General features: G+C 52.8%; 1 protein-coding gene across 8 annotated transcripts in view; it reads left to right on the top strand.

Annotated features, from left to right (window-relative positions):
* The first annotated feature begins 2,511 nt into the window (after positions 1-2,511).
* The window catches only part of CHD4 (chromodomain helicase DNA binding protein 4), a 30,026-nt gene continuing 15,093 nt past the window's right edge, over positions 2,512-17,444 (top strand). For 4 of the 8 annotated variants that reach the window (XM_027093209.1, XM_027093207.1, XM_027093206.1 and 1 more), the window contains exons 1-22: positions 2,545-2,688; positions 3,521-3,698; positions 7,201-7,322; positions 7,510-7,725; positions 7,932-8,050; positions 8,171-8,412; positions 9,955-10,082; positions 10,313-10,448; positions 10,595-10,773; positions 10,988-11,227; positions 11,854-12,057; positions 12,177-12,382; positions 12,704-12,835; positions 12,914-13,010; positions 13,692-13,883; positions 14,351-14,551; positions 14,736-14,873; positions 15,299-15,420; positions 15,542-15,715; positions 16,113-16,254; positions 16,348-16,479; positions 16,583-16,700. In XM_027093209.1, coding sequence (XP_026949010.1) covers positions 3,599-3,698; positions 7,201-7,322; positions 7,510-7,725; positions 7,932-8,050; positions 8,171-8,412; positions 9,955-10,082; positions 10,313-10,448; positions 10,595-10,773; positions 10,988-11,227; positions 11,854-12,057; positions 12,177-12,382; positions 12,704-12,835; positions 12,914-13,010; positions 13,692-13,883; positions 14,351-14,551; positions 14,736-14,873; positions 15,299-15,420; positions 15,542-15,715; positions 16,113-16,254; positions 16,348-16,479; positions 16,583-16,700 — 3,340 coding nt within the window. In that variant the 5' untranslated portion in view covers positions 2,545-2,688; positions 3,521-3,598. Of the gene's footprint in view, positions 2,689-3,520; positions 3,699-7,200; positions 7,323-7,509; positions 7,726-7,931; positions 8,051-8,170; positions 8,413-9,954; positions 10,083-10,312; positions 10,449-10,594; positions 10,774-10,987; positions 11,228-11,853; positions 12,058-12,176; positions 12,383-12,703; positions 12,836-12,913; positions 13,011-13,691; positions 13,884-14,350; positions 14,552-14,735; positions 14,874-15,298; positions 15,421-15,541; positions 15,716-16,112; positions 16,255-16,347; positions 16,480-16,582; positions 16,701-17,444 lie in introns of those variants that run through there. The other 4 variants (XM_027093208.1, XM_027093210.1, XM_027093213.1 and 1 more) reach the window with 4 other exon arrangements.

Here is a 17,444-nt window from a genome sequence, read left to right as displayed (position 1 = left end):
GAAAAGCAGAGGAAGATATTATCTGACTTTGGGGTCTGGAGCGGTGGCAGCAAGGAAGTGGCGTTGGGATATTGGTTTTCACCCAGGTCCTGGTTCTCTGGGGATCAGGAAGAGGGAAAAGTGACAGGCTGTAGACTTAGGTTCTCTTAGGGCCAAAAAATTCTAAGATTGGGCTCTCTGACTTTCTTGGGCTGGGTCCCCAGTGTGGCTGCAGGGTAGGTGCAGTTAGGGAAGGGGGTGGTATGTGTTGGGAGGCTACCTTGTGGCATAATAAATGAAGAAGGCATTCTGGGATGTTGACTTGTACACAGGAGGGGAAGATGGTGAACGTTATACAAAGATCAGGGGTGTATTTTGGGTGGAGAATGGGACCTCAACAAGATGAGGATGGGGGCAGTTGGAAGTATTATGAGATTTCAGGATACAAAATGAGAAAGGATATAAATAAGAAACATGGGGCGTTGAGGGTAAGCAGAACTTGGTGTTCAAGCATGAGGATGACAATTCTGGCATGTTGATGAGTCTCTCAAGAAGGAAGCACATGATGATGTTATAGGATTTCGTATTAGAAATGCTGGATGGATGAACCTTGCTTTCCAATCAAAATCCCTTAGTATGTAGGGAGCAGATAGGAGATTATCTTGACCATCCATCTATATTGTAAATCCTTTTGAAATACCTTCGGGGCTCTAGAAGGACCGCTGAGAACTTCTACTGGGATCTGATCTCTCCTGAGGTCAGTTGGGATTTGTTTTATTCTCTGTAACAGAAAATTAGGAAATAGCACTCAGTTTTCCATTGACACCAGACATTCTATCTCATCTTGGAGTTTGGTTGTTTATGCTTCTTGAAGGGAGGCACTCCCCACGGTGCCCATCTTTGTGCCTTGCTAGGTACTCCGTCAACATCTGTTGCATAAGCACGAGCAGCAGTGAGCAGAGGGAGAGCAGTTCTTGGATCTTTGTGTGTATATAGCGGGATCCTCAGTTCACACCATGGTGGGATGTCCACCCATAGGAATGGCCTAGGGGTGAGAATAGACCGCTTGACCTGGGGAGGCGGTGTGGGAAGAGGACTGCTGGAATGTTGAGAAATAATCTTTAGGTGGGAGTTTGTAATTATTATGGGATGCTTTGGGGTGAACTAAACTTTATGTAAATGGCTCATCTGGCCAGTATGGTATTTGGTTGGTCTTACTCAAAACTCAGCTGGAGGTAAGTGTCTGGAGAACACCTGGATTTTGGTGGGATTGGGTGGGGCCCTAGGTTGACTCTCAGTTCCTGCATGTCTGGAAATGATGGATGAGGGAAGCTAGGGTCCATCTTAGACATCAAGAGGCTTTGTGCCAGGACACTGCTTTGGCTCATTAAGGGATGAAGGTGTGTACAAGTTGGGGTGGGGGAGAGGGCAATGTGGGTAGCCTGTTTCATCCTCGCTGGTGTGGGTGTTAGAATAGACTGACCGCCTTGGAGACAGGGGAGATACGAGTATGAATATTATGGGATGCCTGGCTGGAAAGGTAGAGGGGTGGTGGAGTGGAGATGAAGCATTATGGGATGTGACTCTGGGTTGTGCTGGGAGTATTATGGTATGTCTGGTTGACCACGGGTTCTTTGCAATTATTATGGGATGTCAGGATGTGGGTGGGGGAGTAAAATTATGGGATATCTTTCCAGTGTTAGAGGAAAGGAGATTAGTTGTCCCTCTGTGGGGTGACAGTAGGGCTCTTGATCATTATGGGCTATCTCTTTGATAGGGCAGGAGTGGTTATTACGGGCTGTGAACTTAGAATGAATGTGTGAAGCTTGGGGGTCATGTTGTGAGGATCTAGCCTTGCAGGGGCCGAGGGCAGCGCCAGGGGGTTGGTTATTATGGGATGTCAGTATAGAAGGTGGGAGACTGATTATTACGGGATGTGTGTGGGAGGAGGCCGAAGTGTCCGTTGTGTGTGGGGGGGTGAGTTTCTGCCTATTATGGGATATCAAACTGGGGGTGGATGAAGAGTGGTTATTATGGGATGTCTGTGGGGGATGGGGATTGAGTATTATGGGATGTGAGGCTGAATGGCTGGGAGGGGTGCTTATTATGGGATGGCCATGGGGAGGGAGAGGTGACGAATTATTATGGGATGTTAGCATTAGGGCCAAGAGTGAAGAAGTTGGCAAAGGATGGCTATTATGGGATGTCTGGGGGTGTAAAGGGTTAGTTGCAAAAGGTCGGCAATACCATGAGATGTCAACAGCCCTGGCATATATGTGTATGGAGTGTGTGTGCGTGGGGGTGGTGGTGGTGGGGGTGGTAGTGGTGGTGGTGGTGGTGGTGGTGGTGGTGGTGTCCGTGTGTATTATGGGATGGCCAGGGGGTGGTTGGTTGCCCGGGTGACACGCGCGCGCGCGCTCGAGGGGGCGTGGTCAATGGTTGCCGGAGCGACGAGGGGGCGGGGGTTGCCCGGGAGACCTAGGGAGGAGGGTGGCGGTAGTGGAGGGGGGGTTGGAGTTGGTTGAGGTTATTATGGGCTGTCCGTGGGGGGGCGGGGCCTGTGCGGTGGGATTTCCCGGCCGGTGTTTCGGGCCCTTTAAGAGGCGAAGCTGGAGCCGGAGCCATTTTCCCCCCTTCGGCCGCGGCTAGGAGGAGCCGGAGCGGGAGTGACACCGGGCCGGACCCAGCGCGACCTGCGGCGGCTCTGGGGTGAGGAGAACGCGGGGTTCCCAGAGAGACAACCCCTCTCAGCCCGACCAGCCCCGAGGGTCCTCCCTCCATCCAGCCGCCCCTCGGGCGTCCCCGGACCAGCGGACCGCCCTCTGCCCGGGGAGCCGACCCTGCCTCTCCCTTTCCTGCAGGGTGCCCAGCCCCCGCCCTCGTTCGGCCCGAGTCTCGCTCCCCGCGACTCCCCACCTCGGGCTTGGCCTCCCACAATGCCCGGCGCCCCCCTCGCCCTTTGCTCACTTGCCCCCCGGGACACGTGGCCCGGCCCCCTGCCCGGTGGGAGCTCCGGCCCCCCACGCCCCTGCCTCCAGCCCCCTGGAGCGTCGAGCCTCCACGCCCCCTCGTCCCCGCGGCTCCTCCGGAGAACCCGAGTTGTCCCAGAGGACAGCCTTTGGAGAGCTACCCTGTCTGGGGACTGGCCCCTCCCCAGGCGCAGGGAGGCGCCCCCCCACCCCCCAGTGACCTTGTGTCCCTGAGCGCCTCGCCGCCGGCCGCCTCCCCCGGCCCCCCCGCGCCGCGGCCACTCGGACCCCTTCCCCCGTCACGCCCGGCTCCGTCCAGCGGCTTCTCCCCTCCCCACGCCGGCACCGGCCTGCCCTCGGGGGCGCCGCTCCCTCTCGTCTGGGGGGGCTCCAGCCGGGGAGCCGGCTTCCGGGCTGCCCCCGGGAGCGTGGAACTAAAGTTCAGCCTGAGTGGTTCGGGTGCCCTGCTCGGGTGGCTGTGGGGCGGCCGGGGGTGGGCGGAAAGCGCGGCGGGGTGGGGGAGGGGGCCGTGCGCGTCACTGTTCTCTTTCTCTCCCCCCTCCCCCGCACAGTGACTCGGGCCAGTGTCGAGGGCCCCAGGCCGCAGGCAGGAGCAGCTGGGCCAATTCCCTGGCCGGGAGCGGAAGGGGATGGCGTCGGGCCTGGGCTCCCCGTCCCCCTGCTCAGCGGGCAGCGAGGAGGAGGATATGGATGCACTTTTGAACAACAGCTTGCCCCCTCCCCACCCAGGTAACAGCTTCCCCAAGGGCCTCGGGCAGGAAGGAGCCATCTGGGCCCTCCCTGGTGACTCTGGTGCGGCAGGGTTGAGTTTCTGGGCTTTCTCTGTGCAGTCAGAGGTGGAGGGCATCCGAAGGGAGTGGTTCCCTTCTGCGGAGCTGTTGTGCGAGGGGGCTGGAAGCCATGTGCCTTCTGGGCTCCGCGGACCGCGATGCAAGCTTGCTGCACTGTCTTCGGGAATGCTGTGCAGATCCCGGTTGAGGGAGCTCTCCGGGCTGGCAGGCTTTGCCTGGCGTGGGTCCTAGGAGGAATGCAGGTAGCTGGGACCCCTGGAGGCTGCGCGGCGGCGGCGGCGGCGGCGGGGTTGAGGATTGCGGTTGGAGGAGACCAGCCGGGCATCTCTGCTAGTAGGATCCTGTAGCTGCTGCTGTGGAAAGGAAAGAGGGAGTGCGGGTTACTCTCTGATTATTTTTAGCTTCTGATCAGTTACCGGCTTTCTGTGCAGTTTCAACCGTGTGAAGTTTGAATTGCGCTCCTCAGCTGGGATCTAGAGCGCTTTTAGTCAGGCAGATTGCTGGAATGTTGAGTGAGGCTAGGGGTAGGATGTCATAGCCTGCAGGATATACTAGGAGGAGCAAAAAGAAGGAAGGTGACACCCTGGGCACCCCTCTTCCCCTAGCAAGTGGACTTAATCCTGGCTTTTTTCCCAGGAGGCTTCTGCCCTGTGCAGGTAGCCTGGGGTTTGGGCCGGTGGTGTGAAGTGTTTGTGTCGGTGTGTTGGGGGTTGTGCTGTCTGTGTTTTGGGGTGGCTCCTTGGACTGGCCGAACCCCAGTGGTTATAACCAGCCTGTATGATTGGCATGGCTCTTGTCTATCCTCAACTGATGATGGATGTCATGTTTCTAAGTGGATGTCTCTCTCCTCTGTCCTTCGTTCTTCAGAGCACTTAGCTAAGTCACCTACTTGTTTCCTTGATCTTTTTTTAGTTTAGTTTTTTTTTTTACATGCCATTTCTTCATCTTCCTTGTTTGTATTTTTATTTTAATTCTGGAGCCTGCTGGTCCTGTTTTTGTTTCCCATCAAGCATCTTTCACTCTTGCCTTCTCTTTGCTTAGCTCCAGCTGCACGCTGAGGTGGTCTGGGAGAGGTGTTTCCACATTTGGCACTTCCTAAGTTGGAAGTCTTCACTTCAACCTGAGGCCACTTAGGAGGGGGTCAGTCTTCTTACTGAACCTTCAGCTGTTGGGATGAGAATCTTAGGCTTGAGCCTCATCACCGTGTAGGGCAAGGTGGTAGATTTCTGTGCTATTGCCCAAGGTGGGGGTAGGGTGGTGCTAGTGGTGAGGCAGTCCCATCCTTTCTGTGCGGGGCATGAGAAGTAGCAGTGCCATCCAGCCAGTGTTGGTTCCACATCTTGGCTTCCTGTTGGCCCCTTGGTCTGGGGCTGCCCCTGTGTTGACTGGGAGCCTGTGGGCTCCCAGGGTGAACTCTGCCCCAAGCTGTAGCGTGACCCAGTTTTTCCACTTGCCCCACCCCATTCCTGCCCCTTTCCCAAATCGTTCTCTATGTCTCAGCCAGTTTGCCGCTTGCTGTGTCAGCACATCTGCCTGAGAAGTTTGAGGGTCTTAGGTGGATGGAAGGGTGTCCCTTTTGCCTCCGCGAGTTTGTCCTTGTCTCTACTTCCAGCTTTTATGGAGGCATGGCTGATTGGGAAGGGGGGCACCACAGGGATTGCTGGGGAGAAGCCCTTAAGAAAATGATTCTTTCTGGTGAGATCCAGGCTGGTGTCCCATTCCCAAGGGAATGGGAGGGGCTGTCTTGTGCCTGGCCTGATCCTGGGCTGAGAGGGAAAGGGGGAGGCTGATGGTGCTTTGTCCAGCCCAGTGCCGCCTGTTCCCTAGTATCTGCCTCGCACAGGAAGGGCGGAGTCAGAGGCATTTTCGGGCCAGTTCTGGGGGTCAGGAGCAGAGAGCATGTGTAGGAGAAAAGGAAGCATTCTGTTGTCCACCACTCTCTAGGTGCTGCTCCTTTTTCTCTGTTGGATAGGTGGCTACCTCTAATCTGTTAGTGGTGGTTTAGGATCTGTGGTCTGCACTCTGGTAGAGGTGATGAGGAAACTGAGTTTCAGAGGCGTCTTGTGGGCTCCCATTCCTCAAGGTAAATCTTTTGGGTGTCAGAAGGAAGGTTGTGTGCTCTGCCCACAGCTCCACTGAACTCTTGTTAAATCTAAGCTCCGATGATTGAAGGCATAACGAGGGAGTAAGTCAGCCCCTCACATGGTGTAACCCTTCAAGGTGTCTTGGGTTTCCTTGCCTAAGACATTATTAGAATGGCCTCTTGAGAACAGTGTTATCCCACAGTAGGTGTTTGAAGAGGTGGCATTTGGACCTGGGGCCAGGTAGTAATTTGGGAAGTCTTCTGTGAGAGGGTAGTCTTTCCCCGGCTACCTCTCTCAACCGCACTCCCTCCCCTGCCACTTCCTGTCTGTCCTCTGTTGGCAGCTGGGTGCCCTGGGTTGGCTTCTGTGGTCAGGAGCCATTTTCCCTCTCCTCAGTGGGTGAGGCATTCCCTCCTTCTCTCCACTCCCTTCTCCACTCCTCCCACCTTGAGGGGGGGGGTGGCTTGGGAAGCAGGAGGGGGAGGAGGAGGGAGCCGGTGCGCTGGTGTGAATGTCTGTTACAAAGGAAGCTGCCTCCTGGCCTTCTCCTCCCTCTCTGTGCCCCTTCCCACCTAGGCCTGCCCAGGAGCTCTCAGTATTACCCCAGGCTTTGTGTGTGCTCCCAGCCGGGGAGGAGGTGGAGCCAGATGGGGGGAGGAAGGGGGGGGGGATGGTGACAGCTGGGCTGATTTGGGCCCCTGGGGAGAAGAGGCTACTGACCCAGGAGAAGCTGGGGAGGAGCAGTAGAGCTGGAGATGGGGAAAGGAAATCAGCTTTGGGAGTGGGCGTGATCCTGGGCTGGCACCGGAGCCTGGGGCTTGGAGGTTCTGGTTGTTTTGCGCAGTGATGAGCCAAAGGGGTTAGTGAAGGGTGTGGTTTCTGGGACCCTCGAGCAGGTACTGTTCTGGGAATGTGCTGAGGGTATATTCTTTAGTTTTTACCTTCTGCGTAGGACCGCTCATTCTCGTTTCCCGGCTTGTGGAATGCTTGGTGGCTGGTTATAGGAGGACTAGGCACGTTTCTCTTACTTGGTTAACTGTACGCAGCTTGACTCAGCTGCGCTGGTGAACACATAGAGGACTCGTGTTAGGGGTGAGGGAGAGGAGGCAGGGGTCTGGACAGCTGCCCGAGGTGGGCCTGGTCTGGCCCGGCAGGCCTATTTCAGGCATATACAGCTCTCTCTTTGTCTGTTTTTGTCCTGAGTATCAGCTTCCTTCTGTGGCGTGTATAGCAGTTCTCTTCAGTGGAATCTGGGACAGAAGGTGGGGGAATAAAGTCTAAAGCCTCTGGATTGGGCTCTAACCTTATGCTATTGATCTTTTCCCTGCCTCCCTTTCTTTGCCAAAACATATGTAGAAAACGAAGAGGACCCGGAAGAGGATTTGTCAGAAGCAGAGACTCCAAAGCTCAAGAAAAAGAAAAAGCCTAAGAAACCTCGGGACCCTAAAATCCCTAAGAGCAAGCGCCAAAAAAAGGAGGTGAGTGGGTGACTGGATGTTATGGGTGGCAGGAGGGAGTGGGAGGTGCTCTGTGGAGGGCTGGGGCCTGCGTTTCTTGCCCTGGGGCGGTGGGCCAGGTCCTGGGCGTGAGCCTCAGGGCCGTCCTGAGGTCAGCATGTGTGTAGCATGTGTGTGTGTGTCTCCCTCTCCCCCTTCCCTGCTCCAGCGTATGCTCTTATGCCGGCAGCTGGGGGACAGCTCTGGGGAGGGGCCGGAGTTTGTGGAGGAGGACGAAGAGGTGGCTCTGCGCTCAGACAGTGAGGGCAGCGACTATACCCCTGGCAAGAAGAAGAAGAAGAAGCTCGGACCTAAGAAAGAAAAGAAGAGTAAGTCCAAGCGGAAAGAGGAAGAGGAGGAGGATGACGAAGACGATGATTCAAAGGTGCCTGGACCTCCATCCTCTTCTCTGTACTTCTGTCCTTTGTTTTCCAGACACTCTGCTGCCCCTTAGAATGTTTTCTCTCCACCTGTTTCTGATGATTTCTTCTTAGCCCTCTTACCCTGGACTTGCCAGCCTTAGTGGCAACTCAAACTCCCTTAGTGAGGGTGGGCACTAGGAGTCAGGCTTTGACTTTGCTCTCTCTGCAGGAGCCTAAATCATCTGCTCAGCTCCTGGAAGACTGGGGCATGGAAGACATCGACCACGTGTTCTCAGAGGAGGATTATCGCACTCTCACCAACTACAAGGCCTTCAGCCAGTTTGTCCGGTAAACAGGAGGGTCTTGGGGGCAGGAGATGGAGAGCGCTTCTGTAATCTCTTCTCACCTCCCTCGCCTCCTTTATTTTTAAACTTTTTCTCTTTTCTGTTCCTGCCATTTTTCCCCCAGACCCCTCATTGCTGCCAAAAACCCCAAGATCGCTGTCTCCAAGATGATGATGGTTTTGGGTGCGAAGTGGCGGGAGTTCAGCACCAACAACCCCTTCAAAGGCAGTTCTGGGGCTTCTGTGGCAGCAGCGGCAGCTGCGGCAGTGGCCGTGGTGGAGAGCATGGTGACGGCCACTGAAGTTGCACCTCCTCCGCCCCCTGTGGAGGTGCCTATCCGCAAGGCCAAGACCAAGGAGGGCAAAGGTGACATGGGGCTCAGTGGGAGTGGGGACTAGTGCGGGCTTGGGATGTCGAAGTTGGAGGAAGCGCGGACGCGTATTCTGTCAGCCCAAAGATGGAAGCTAGGAGGTGGGAATGAACCGTGGATTAGGAGGGAAACTGGGGAAGCTGGCCACGTAGAAATATTTTAGGTGGGGAATATTTTATTGGGTTGGCCAAAAAGTTCATTCTGTTTTTTCCATAAGATGGCTCTAGTAGCACTTAGTAGTTGTCTTTAACTTCATTTGAAACAATTTCGTTAGGTTGTATTGTGACAGCTGTCATATCAGTGTGCATTTAAAAAAAAACTTATCAAAATTGGTGAATTTTTGTGTAGCCATTTTAATATTGAAGATGGAAGAAAAAAAGCAACGTTTTCGACGTATTATGCTTTATTATTTCAAGAAAGGTAAAAAGGCAACTGGAACGCAAAAAAAGATTTGTGCAGTGTATGAAGAAGGTGCTGTGACTGATCGAACCTGTCAAAAGTGGTTTGCGAAGTTCCGTGCTGGAGACTTCTTGCTGGACGATGCTCCACGGTCGGGTAGACCAGTTAAAGTTGATAGCGATCAAATCGAGACCTTAACTGAGATCAGTCGACATTATGCCACGTGAGAGGTAGCCGACATACTCAAAATCTCCAAATCAAGCGCTCAAAATCATTTGCACCAGCTTGGTTACGTTAATCGCTTTGATGTTTGGGTTCCACATAAGTTGAGTGAAAAAAATCTTCTCGACCGTATTTCCGCATGCTGCTCTCTACTTAAATGTAAGGAAAATGTTGCATTTTTAAGACAAATTGTGACAGGTGGTGAAAAGTGGATGCTGTACAATAATGTGGAACGGAAGAGATGGTGGGGCAAACGAAGTGAACCACCACCAGCCATGCCAAGGGCCGGTCTCCATCCAAAGAAGGTGATGCTGTGTATATGGTGGGATTGGAAGGGAGTCCCCTATTATGAGCTCTTTCTAGAAAACCAGATGATTAATTCCAACAACTACTGCTCCCAGTTAGACCAGCTGAAAGCAGCACTCGATGAAAAGCGTCCGGAATTAGTCAACAGAAAATGCATCATCTTCCATCAGGCTATTGCAAGACCGCATGTTTCTTTGATGACCAGGCAAAAACTGTTACAGCTTGGCTGGGAGGTTCTGATTCCTCCGCCATATTCACCAGACGTTGCACCTTCGGATTTCCATCTGTTTCAGTCTTTACAAAATTCTTTTAATGGAAAAAATTCCGATTCCCTGGAAGACTGTGAAAGGCACCTGGAACAGTTCTTTGCTCAAAAAGATAAAAAGTTTTGGGAAGATGGAATTATGAAGTTGCCTGAAAAATGGCAGAGGGTAGTGGAACAAAACGGTGAATACACTGTTCAATAAAGTTCTTGGTGAAAATGAAAAATGTGTCTTTTATGTTTACTTAAAAACCGAGGGAACTTTTTGGCCAACCTAATATCTTTCCCATGTTCTGCTCTGTGGTGTGTATTTGGATTGTATGATCTTACCTGCTTTCTCCTGATTTAGGTCCCAATGCTCGGAGGAAGCCCAAGGGCAGCCCTCGTGTCCCTGACGCCAAGAAGCCTAAGCCCAAGAAAGTAGCTCCCCTGAAAATCAAGCTGGGAGGTTTCGGTTCTAAGCGTAAGAGATCCTCGGTGAGAGCCCAGCCTGTCCCCTGGCGAGGGTGCCTTAGCTAACGGGGAGGATGTGGTCTTAGGTCAGGATTCAGGGTTCAGTAGGTGCATGAGCATGTGGGGAGTTGGCCATAGAAGAGGTGGTTAGGCTTCCTTGCTGGGATTCCAGCACCCCTAGTAAAAGGGTGATCCCTTCTCCATCACTGTCTCCTTCCCCTTGGCCTGAACCTCTAACCTTCTCATCCTGCCAGAGTGAGGATGACGACCTAGATGTGGAGTCTGACTTCGATGATGCCAGTATCAATAGCTACTCTGTTTCTGATGGTTCTACCAGCCGCAGTAGCCGCAGCCGCAAGAAACTCCGGACCACGAAAAAGAAAAAGAAAGGTGTGTTTCTCTTCTGTATCAGTATGTAATGGAATGAGGGGGGAATGATTGGGGAAGCATGTCCCTAAGGAGATAGGGGCTGGTTTAGCGGGGTGGGGGGAGGTAGGTTTTTTCTAATAACTGGGCTTTCCCTCTTCCTTGCCTAGGCGAGGAGGAGGTGACTGCTGTGGATGGTTATGAGACAGACCACCAGGACTACTGTGAGGTGTGCCAGCAAGGCGGGGAGATCATCCTGTGCGACACCTGTCCCCGAGCTTACCACATGGTCTGCCTGGATCCGGATATGGAGAAGGCTCCCGAGGGCAAGTGGAGCTGCCCACACTGCGTGAGTGCCGGGCCGTCGTGGCCCTTCGGGACCCTTGAGCGGAAGAGTGGGATGAGGAAACTCTTTGGGGTCTGGGTGGGGGTAGGAGTGGTGGCGTTGCTGGCTACGGGCTTTGGGAAGCTTTCAAAGGAATGATGGGCGCGGTTCAGATGGGGGTTGGGTGGGGGTGGGGGTGGGGGTGGTAGTAATCTGACTCTGTGGTCCTTGCCTGCAGGAGAAGGAAGGCATCCAGTGGGAGGCTAAAGAGGACAATTCGGAGGGTGAGGAGATCCTGGAAGAGGTGGGGGGAGACCCTGAAGAGGAGGATGACCACCACATGGAGTTCTGTCGGGTCTGCAAGGATGGGGGGGAGCTGCTGTGCTGCGATGCCTGTCCTTCCTCCTACCACATCCACTGCCTGAACCCGCCCCTTCCAGAGATCCCCAACGGAGAGTGGCTCTGTCCCCGCTGTACGGTGGGTGCCTGGCCCCGGCCGGTGGTCCAGCAGCAGGGTTTACCCCTCTTGCGTGTAGGTGTCGTGAGGCTGAGGTGCAGGAGAGGTCACTGGAGGGCTATAGGCCTTTCAGCCCTGAGGCATGGATCTTCCTTCCTCGTAGAGTCACGGGATACCTTTGTTCTGGGAAACCGTAGGACTAACTTTGAACAGAGTTGATGCTTTGCCAGCTCTCCGAAGTGGGATGGAGCCGTGTGCTTTTAGCCCAGAATATCCTTTCCTGTCTTGACACCCAGCCTCGAGGTCTTGGTAGCTTGGTGATATAATAGGGCCACTGAATGCTGTTAGATTGCTTAAGAGAGGAATTCTGAGCCCCAGGTCTGTGACTTTTCTGTGCCTATTTGTTCTGGGTTATTGTTGAAGTCTAGCTACTGGCTCTGTTAGGCAGATAGGAGTGATAATGTCTCACAAATCCTGGACGAAGTCCAGAAACAGAGAGGGAATTCTGTTCTTCTCTCCTGGGATTAGGGTCCTGGGATTAGGTCTTACTTGAAACGAGGTTTTAATAATGCTCTGATGAGGTTGAAGCTGCCTGTGGGCTATGCCGTGGTAATGATTCGGTGTTGGATCATCTCTTTTCCTCTTAGTGTCCAGCTCTTAAGGGCAAAGTTCAGAAGATCCTAATCTGGAAGTGGGGTCAGCCACCATCTCCCACACCAGTGCCTCGGCCCCCAGATGCTGATCCCAATACTCCATCCCCCAAGCCCTTGGAGGGGCGGCCGGAGCGGCAGTTCTTTGTGAAATGGCAAGGCATGTCGTATTGGCACTGCTCCTGGGTGTCTGAACTGCAGGTAAACCTGGGATAGAGTAGATGTGGGGCTGCGATGAAGAGGGTAGTGAGAGAAAGCAGCCTTGTGGGTAGGAGTGGACATAGCTCCTTGGAGACTTCCTTCTCTCTCCGCTCTTGCAGTTGGAGCTGCACTGTCAGGTGATGTTCCGGAACTATCAGCGGAAGAATGACATGGATGAGCCGCCCTCCGGGGACTTCGGTGGCGATGAAGAGAAGAGCCGAAAGCGGAAGAACAAGGACCCCAAGTTTGCAGAGATGGAGGAACGCTTCTATCGCTACGGGATCAAACCCGAGTGGATGATGATCCACCGGATTCTCAACCACAGGTACCGGGGGGCTGGGCCGGGCGGCGTGTCGTGGGCATCCTGGAGGTGGGCAGCGTATCCGCGGGGGCTTAATTAAGAAAGTGGATGTCACCAGTAAGTTACAGTTGGATGAGACACTCAGTATGTTATGAACTGACTGAATCCTGGTACTTGAGCTATAGACGGTAGATACGAGATCATTTTTGGTGCAAAGACTGGTGGACCAGATGTATTTGCTTCTGAATACGTGTGGTGTCTGGCCTCCTTAGAGGTCTGGTTTTTGAGGGGAGCAGAGCAGGGTGACCTTCTGGCTCTGAGGGTTTTCTCTCCTTGACTTTGTAGCGTGGACAAGAAGGGCCACGTCCACTACTTGATCAAGTGGCGGGACTTGCCCTATGATCAGGCCTCCTGGGAGAGTGAGGATGTGGAGATACAGGACTACGACCTGTTCAAGCAGAGCTATTGGAATCACAGGTGAGGGACTTTGATGAGTAGAGCTGCTGCTCATTGAGAAGGACTCCAGGCAGCTGTTGATGTATCTGTCTTCCTTAGGGAGTTGATGAGGGGTGAGGAAGGACGACCAGGCAAAAAGCTCAAGAAGGTGAAGCTGAGGAAGTTGGAAAGGCCCCCTGAAACCCCAACGGTTGACGTGAGTCATCAGGAGAGGGAGGGCGGTTTGTCGGGTAGGACGATGTATGTTGTGTGCTCCAGTCTGAAGGCCTGATCTCAAGTGATCACTGTAGCTAAGTTGCTTCACACAGACTGCTTCCCTAATTCTCCACATCTCTGTAAGTCAGGGGAAAGGTACTAGGATTACTTTATTTTCTCTCTTCCTCATCAGAAAACTAAAAACATAGATGTTAGTGTTTATATGACTGAGGAGGTGTTATGTATGGAGGGGTCACATAACCGAGCTTTTGTGAAACTTATTTTGGAACCTGGGTCTTCTGACCCTTAATTCATGGCTCAGTTCTTCCGGGGTTTTGTGTAATATAAGGTGAGTCTGGTTAAGGTTAAACAGATAAATCTAGAGGGGGCATAGGATCATTTACCTCGTGGTTCCTGACCAGTAGAATTTACTGTACTGCCAAGGAGACTATGATGTGTCTTTCTTGGATGTCTGTAGGACCAAGATCTGCGTCTTGCCTTGCTTCCTGGAGGATCCTAAATAAAACACAAAGTTACAGTAACCATTAAGCACCTTTTCCCCACCAGTTTTTGTGGCCCCTCGAGTAGGATCTAGTGAGAGTGTGTCAGGAGGGGCCGCTGCCGTCTTACGGAAGGAAGGGAATTCCTGGCCAGCTCTTGACTTCTTTATTTCGTCCTTCAGCCAACAGTGAAATATGAGCGACAGCCAGAGTACCTGGACGCTACAGGTGGAACCTTGCACCCCTATCAGATGGAGGGTTTGAACTGGTTGCGCTTCTCCTGGGCTCAAGGCACCGACACCATCCTGGCTGACGAGATGGGCCTTGGGAAGACCGTTCAGACCGCAGTCTTCCTCTACTCCCTCTACAAGGAGGTAGGAGAGCTGGGGCTGTTAGTTTTTTGTGTGGGTATTTTGTGTTCGTGGTCTTCTCTTACACTCTGAGGAGACAGAAAAAGGAAGAAAAAAAATTGGTCTCTGGCCCTGGAGAACAGTGTTGAGTGACAGTAAGATAGATGCAAGTACACAGAGACAGACTGGAGGGAATGGAGCTGTGGGTGGGATTAGTGGTGGGTGCCTGGAGCCTCGGTCCTGGGGGACGGATATGCGCTGAGACAAGCAGAACTGTGGGTAGAAGTAGTGTGGAGAGACATCGAGCGGCAGGGGTGCGGTGTAAGCTCCCTGCAGGGCAGGCAGGCGTGTTGGTACATGGAGAAGGGAGGGAGAGGAGCGGCCATGCACACGCCCGTCCTCCGCCCACTCCGGGGCAGGGGCAGGGTGGGCGCTCGGGTTGCGTGTGGGACCCTCAGTCCTTACTCTCCGTCTCCTCTTCTTCCTCAAAGGGTCATTCCAAAGGCCCCTTCCTAGTGAGCGCCCCTCTTTCTACCATCATCAACTGGGAGCGGGAGTTTGAAATGTGGGCTCCAGATATGTATGTGGTGACCTACGTGGGTGACAAAGACAGCCGTGCCATCATCCGAGAGAATGAGTTCTCCTTTGAGGACAATGCCATTCGTGGCGGCAAGAAGGCTTCCCGCATGAAGGTACCTCAGCGGGAGGGAGACCCACCCTCGGAGAGGGGAGTTCTCGCTCTGGGCCCCTCGTGCCCCGGTCCCCGGGGTGAGGCGAAAGGATAATAGCCGGGAGGAGGGAAACCCCCCGGAGTCCCTTGGCTTGGCCTGTACCAGCAGAGTTGGACAGGAGTGACCAGGTTGCCTTCTTGTGCAGAAAGAGGCATCTGTGAAATTCCACGTGCTGCTGACGTCCTATGAGTTGATCACCATTGACATGGCCATCTTGGGCTCTATTGACTGGGCCTGCCTCATCGTGGATGAAGCCCATCGGCTCAAGAACAATCAGTCTAAGGTGAGGGGGTGCGGGAGGTATGGCCTCCAGTTTTAGTGTTCTAGTACTGCCTACTCATTAAGGGGAGACCTAGGAGGACAGGAAAGGGAGAAGGGCTCTCTGCCTTCCTTCCTCACTCGTGATAGATGACCCTTGGAGGCCAGGCCTTGAAAGTAAGATAGAGGGCTTCCCTGGCGGTCCAGTGGTTAAGAGTCCACGCTTCCATTACAAGGGGCACGGGTTCAGTCCCTGGTCAGGGAACTGGGATCCCGCATGCCGCACGGTGCGGCCAAAAAAAAAGAAAAAAGAGTTAGTAACGGGAAAGAAGATAAAGGAAAAAAAAAGGTGGGGATGGGGGCGTAACTGCTGGGCGGCAAAGCAGAAGTCTGTGGACATGTGCTGGAGCCCTCTTCTTACTGAATTCCACTTCTCTCCTGCCTCACCAGTTCTTCCGGGTCTTAAACGGTTACTCGCTCCAGCACAAGCTGTTGCTGACAGGGACTCCATTACAGAACAACCTGGAAGAGTTGTTTCACCTGCTCAACTTCCTCACCCCTGAGAGGTTCCAGTGAGTGTGTGCTTATCCACAGTCGGCTCCGCGTTCTTCCAGTTCTTCCTTTTGCCCGTTTCCTATGTCACTCTCCTTTCTTCCTTCCCCCCCAACAACCTTTTCCTTTCTCTTTCTGAAGCAACTTGGAAGGCTTCTTGGAGGAGTTCGCTGACATTGCCAAGGAGGACCAGATTAAAAAGCTGCACGACATGCTGGGGCCTCACATGTTGCGGCGGCTCAAAGCTGACGTGTTCAAGAACATGCCTTCCAAGACAGAACTGATTGTGCGTGTGGAGTTGAGCCCTATGCAGAAGTGAGTCTGAAGGGACAGAAGCACTGGCTCCGTTTTGCAGACACACTTAGACACCTGCCAGTCTGCACAGTGTTTCCTTCTCCATACTCTGCCGCAAGGCATGTGGTGACAGGAGCCAGCGAGGGCTAAAGAAACCTGTTGCCAGGTTGCTGGGGCCCAGAGTTCTTTGTTTTCTTTTTTTGACATCTTTACTGGAGTGTAACTGCTTTACGGTGCTGCGGCTGAGCTCTTACTGAGTTAACCCTTACCTTGTTTAAAATGATGGTGGCGGCGCTTCTTAGGTTTCCTCGGTCCCAAAGGGAGATGTGTTGGAAAGAAGATCCCAGACCCTGGGACTGCATTATGAGTCACACAAAGGCTCTTGAGCATGGCTTACCTTGCTGTCTTGCCCACATAGGAAATACTACAAGTACATCCTCACTCGAAACTTTGAAGCGCTCAATGCTCGAGGTGGCGGCAACCAGGTCTCTTTGCTAAACGTCGTGATGGATCTTAAAAAGTGCTGCAACCACCCGTATCTTTTCCCCGTGGCTGCCATGGTACGTTGTGCCACCTCTTGTCCCTCCCTGGGCGGGAACTGCTCCATTTGGGGTTTCTTTCCACATTTTTTTCTTTTTTGCTTATTTCCTCAGGAAGCCCCTAAGATGCCTAATGGCATGTATGATGGCAGTGCCCTAATCAGAGCATCTGGGAAGTTACTGCTGCTTCAGAAGATGCTCAAGAACCTTAAGGAGGGTGGGCACCGTGTACTCATCTTCTCCCAGGTATTGTGTGGGAGCTTTTGTGGGTAGCAGTGGACAGCTCAGTGACATAGGGGAGGAATTGTCATCTGATTAATCCCATAATTAAAGTATGCTCATTTTCCAGATGACCAAGATGCTGGACCTGCTAGAGGATTTCTTGGAACACGAAGGTTATAAATATGAACGTATTGATGGTGGAATCACTGGGAACATGCGTCAGGAGGCCATTGACCGCTTCAATGGTGAGAGGGAAGGAGTGGCTTCGGTCCTGGCATCCTCACTCACGGCTCTGGACCGATCACTTGTTCTTCTTGAGCATCTGCTTTTCTGCGTAGAGGTTTAGGGTCTTTTGTCAATTGACGTGGAAGAGTACTGTTGAATGTCTTGATTGGAAGGATGTTTGGATTATTGCTAGGAGATTGTTTATTCCCTTTGGAGTCTTTGTTCTTTCTGCTAAAAAGAAGGACACTTTATTTAACCCTCCGCATTGCATCTTGAGGCCCAGGAAGGACCAGGACTTACCAAACCCAGATAGCAAGTTAGTGGCAGGCTTGTCTCAGTAGCCACTACCACCTCCTCTTCTTTTTTTTTACTTTTTAATTCGAAATAATTGTGAACTTAAAGTTCAGAAAATAATACAGAGAGTTGGTGTATACACTTCACCCAGCATTTCTTAATAATGACTTATATAACCTCAGTACAATGATCAAACCCAGGGAATTAACACTGGTGTCATACTACTACCTAAACTGTAGACTTGAATTGAATGTCACCACTGTTCCTGTGACAGGATCCAGTCCCAGATCCCACGTTGAGCGTAGTTGTTGTTTCTCTTCCAGTTCTTCATTCTTTCCTTTCCTTTCACAACGTTGATACCTTTGATGACGACTGGTTAGCTCTTTTGTAGAACGTCTCTGTTTTTTGTTTTTTTTGGCGGTACGCGGGCCTCTCACTGTTGTGGCCTCTCCTGTTGCGGAGCACAGGCT

This window comes from Aethalodelphis obliquidens, unplaced genomic scaffold, assembly GCF_003676395.1.
Source record: "Aethalodelphis obliquidens isolate GAN/ISIS:26980383/991018 unplaced genomic scaffold, ASM367639v1 scaffold83, whole genome shotgun sequence".
NCBI lineage: Eukaryota > Metazoa > Chordata > Mammalia > Artiodactyla > Delphinidae > Aethalodelphis > Aethalodelphis obliquidens.
Note: the sequence above shows the minus strand (reverse complement) of the source record. Positions and strands in the feature narration are given on the sequence as shown.